Source organism: Elephantulus edwardii, unplaced genomic scaffold (assembly GCF_000299155.1).
Source record: "Elephantulus edwardii isolate Elephantulus edwardi_28Jun2011 unplaced genomic scaffold, EleEdw1.0 scaffold00062, whole genome shotgun sequence".
NCBI classification, from domain to species: Eukaryota; Metazoa; Chordata; class Mammalia; order Macroscelidea; family Macroscelididae; genus Elephantulus; species Elephantulus edwardii.
The window spans coordinates 3,823,924-3,828,248 of NW_006399812.1; the positions used below are offsets into that span (position 1 = coordinate 3,823,924).

The window sequence follows — 4,325 nt, forward strand, 5'->3', positions numbered from 1 at the left end:
TTTCTTCCTTTCTTCCTTTCTTCCCTCCTTCCCTCCTTCCCTCCTTCCTTCCTTCCTTCCATTTTTAAGATGAGCTGTCTTTATTGCTGGGGCGGCAGTTGCTCAGGGGCTTCTGGTGGAGCGGTACACTTCCTCTTCACCATCAAGGATTCTTCTGGCTGCACAGGATGGTGCTGCCCTGTGGATGGCGGCCATGCGCAGGTCCAGATGGTACTTGTTCTTACGGATCATGTTGCGGATGTTGCTGAGCTGGCGTGGATGTTGTGAATGGTGGTCCTCATGTAGGAGGTGGCTGGCTTCCTGTGGCCTGACCTCTACTTCATCACCACCACAACCTCCTTTTTGTTGGGGCCTGGCTCCATGCCCAGGGTCTTGCAATAGATCAGCCCATTGTAATGGAAGGAGTTGAGAGCTTTGAGGTCATTGGACTCTGTGCTGTAGGTGGGCTTGTTCCTCTTGATCAAGAAGTTGGAGCAGTTACGTAGGACCATCAATTGCAGACACGGTGGCAGTTTCTCCTGTTGTGGCGGCCAGAGGTGCAAAGAGCTCTATCTATATTTTTAAGGCATGCAGTTAGAATCCACCTCTAACTCCAGGAGAAAATGATAGGCAGTTTTCTCTCATGGATTAACTGCTTCTGAAAACCTACTGGAGGGCCAGCTATGAGTCTCTTTTGACTTGACAGTACATGACAACATCATCATCATCATCCCCCCCCCACACCCATATTGAACATAAACACACATAAGGTTTCAATGTGGTAAAAAGTTGTATTAGCCTAGTGTGAAGAAGCTGTGCTGTAATCCTAAACATGTGCAGTTTAAATCCACCAGCTGCTCCATGGGAGGATGGACAATGTCCTCCTGCAGTTAAACTGACTCTTAAAACTGGCTGGAGGGTGAGTTCTGACTATGGGTTTATAGATAAAACGTGTGTGTGCGTGTGTGTGTGCATGTATAATGTATAATGTATAAATGTATATATATGTATTCACACACACATACATATATACATACACACACAAGGTACACATTTTTGTCTGCCAGACCTGGGCTATTTCCAGGCTGGGAAGATAGCCAGAACGGCCAGATTCTGCCGAGGTATGTTTTCTGGTTTGGGATTGAGATTAGGGTATGGCTCTTGCTCACAATGGGGCGTAATATGATAGGATTTGGATTTGCCTTTAAAAAAGGGTTTTGGGCCGTAGGGCCTACAGCCTTTGGGCCTGGTTTTTGTGGATCTTCCAAATAAAACTGGCTTGGAAGCAGGAATGGTATCCACTTAAAAAACAAAAAAAAGCTTACCACCAGAAACTTTATGAACTTGGAGAAAAGATGAAAGTTTTGCATTCAAGACTTTTGTTCATACAGTCGCTATGTGTCGCCTACAACTCTATGGCACTTAACAACAACAACATACAACATATATATATACACACACACAAAGCATATATACATACATACTATACACACATACACGATAAATAGATAACTGTTTTTAGGTGGTGTTGAGTCATGTGTGACTCATAGTGACCCTATGAACAAAAGATCTAAACACTGTTCATGCTATGCCATCCTCATACTTCCTGACACACAAGAGCCTGCTACAGTCACCATATCAATCCACCTGGTTGAGGGTCTTCCTCTTCTTTGTTGACCCCCCACCTTTCCTAGAATGATGTCCTTCTCCAAGGAATAGCCCCTCCTAGCAACATGTCCAAAGTATGTGAGGTAATGGCTCATCATTATTGCCTCCAAAGTGTACTCAGATTGCATCCTTTCCAAGACATATTTGTTCTTTTGGCAGTCCATGTGATCCAGTACTCTTCTCCAGTACCACAATGCAAAGGCATCAATTCTTCTTTAATTCATTCATTGTCCAGCTCTCAGATGCATAACAAATAATCACAAAGACTATGGCTTGAATCAGATGCACCTTAGTCCTCAAACTGACATCATTGCACCTTAATAATTTGGAAAGGTCCCTAACTGCAGATTTCCCCAGTGCAATGCATCTCCTTATTTCCTGATTGCTGGGTGTTAATTGTGGCTATAGGTTAAGATGAAGTTGTTTACAGTTTCAATCTCTTCTCCATCCTTCATGGTGCTGCATATAGGCGCAGTGGTAAGAATCTTTGTGTTCTTGACATTGAGATGCGATCCATATGGAAGGCTTCATTCCTTGATCTACTGCAACTAGTACTTCAAGTCTTCCTGACTTTCAGCAAGTACGGCTGTATCATCTGCATAATGAAGGCTATTCTTGAGTATCCCTCCTGTCCTGATGATATACTCCTCTTCATAGAGTCCAGCTTATTAAATAATTGCTCATTATAAAAGTTAAATGGTATGGAGAGAGAATACATCCCTGACACACTTCCTTTCTAATTTTAAACGCTGCTCTGTTTGCACAACAGCTTCCTGGTCTAGGTGTAGGTTTTGCATGAGGATTAAGTGCTCTGGGACTCCCATTCTTCTCAATGTCAGCCACAACTTGTTATGATCCACACAGTCAAATGCCTTTGCATAGTCAATAAAGCACAAATAGGCATTCTTCTTGTATTCTTTACTTTCAGCTGGGATCCATCTGACATCAGCAACGATATCCCTGGTCCCACAACCTCTTCTAAATCCTGCTTGAACTTCTGGCAGTTCCCTATCTATGTACAACTTCAAGAATATGAAGATTCTCACCAATGGGCCAATTTGGTAGCATCATGATAGATGGGGAAGAAGAGATTGATGTTGCTAACAATTTCATCTTGTTTGGTCCACAGTCAACACTCTTGTCACAAGCAGTCAGGAAATCAAAAGATGAATTGCATTCAGAAAATCTGCTGACAGGAACTTCTACAGAATATTGAAGAGCAAGGATGTCAGTGTAGAGACTAAGGTGTGCCTTTCCCAGGCCATGGTCTTCACAATTACTTGCTATGCATCAGAGAGCTGGACAATGACCAAGGATAACAGGAGAAGAATTGATGCGTTTGAGTTGTGGTGCTGCAAACGAATATTGAATGTATCATGGACTACCAAGAGAACAACAAATTCTGTTCTAGAGAGGGTGAAACAAAGCTGTTCCTTGGAAGCAAGGATTTTGAGGCTCTATCTCTCATACTTTGGGCACATTTTGCAGTTGGCCAGGAGGGACCAGTCTTTGGAGAAGGACATCATGCTTGGAAGGGTTGAGGGACAGAGCAGGAAAGGAAGACCCTGGATGACATGGATTGACTTAATAACTGGGATAATGAGGGTAGATGTGTTAGAGGCCATGAGATCGGCTCCAGATAGAGCAGAGTTCAGAACTATTGTGTATAGGGTCGCTATGAGTTGTAGCCCACTTGATGGCATATAAGAAATAATGTACCTACAGTATTTACGATCTTTAGTGATGCAAATATTTAATGTACTGGGCTGCTAACCAAAAGGTTAGATGGTGGAGGCTACCCAGATGCGAACTGGAAGAAAATCCTGATGATCTACTTCTGAAATGTTAACCGGTGAAAACCCTGTGGGCCACAGTTCAGTTCTTGGTTTTGTGAGGTGACAACTAATTTTGGCTTTTGGTTTTTGTTTTGTATTATTTTAATATATGCTTTTTATCTTTTGGCTAAAATAGTAATACTCTTAAAGTGATTTCTACCCCCACCCTTTTTTTTTTCTGCTTTCAAGGATTCTGGGGATATGAGTGAAGGACATAGCTTAAAAACTCTCCCTGATGAACTGACTTCATTCACCACAAAGATTGCAGTGAAAGTGAATGAAGAATGTTTCAAGAGATCTTTGCTCTCATCGTAAAAAAAAACAACCCCAAAACCAAATGTTAAGTTGGTTTAGTTACATAATCATGATTAAAGCAAAACCACTCACTGAAGAACCGAGGACACAAAGAAATCTAAATACATTGAAATCCTCCATGATAGATCCTTTCTAATAAAGAAGATACCTGTGGTGCCTCTCAACCTTGACTAAATCAGAAGGAGGAGGAGGTATCCTTCACACAGGCAGCTTAGTTCTCTGGAGCAGCTGTAACAGAAACAGCACAGTGGGCGTCTTTAACAAACAGGTTTTCTCACAGTTTAGGAGGCTAGAAGCCTGAATTCAGAGTGGCAGTTCTGTCAGTTTTGCAGGAGAGTTCTCGTCTCTTTTCGATATTCCTCCACGATCTTCTTCAATTTCCCCCCATTTCTGCCGGCCTCGTTTTCTTTGTATACCCCAGAAGTGACTTAAAACAACTCTGTACACCATCTCATTAATGTAAAGAAAACCCCTATCTAAATGGGATTAAGAATCACAGTACTATTTTTTTTTAAGGGAATGTTATTC

The 4,325-nt window shown here is 42.1% G+C and overlaps 1 protein-coding gene across 1 annotated transcript; it reads right to left on the reverse strand.

The window, feature by feature from the left end:
• Positions 1 to 102: 102 nt before the first annotated feature.
• Positions 103 to 491, reverse strand: LOC102864590 (60S ribosomal protein L28-like). Its single transcript, XM_006887861.1, has 2 exons — positions 336 to 491; positions 103 to 249 (listed from the first exon to the last, which is right to left on the reverse strand). Exons 1-2 carry the CDS (start codon positions 489 to 491, stop codon positions 103 to 105), a joined length of 303 nt encoding a protein of 100 aa, XP_006887923.1.
• Positions 492 to 4,325: the final 3,834 nt, after the last annotated feature.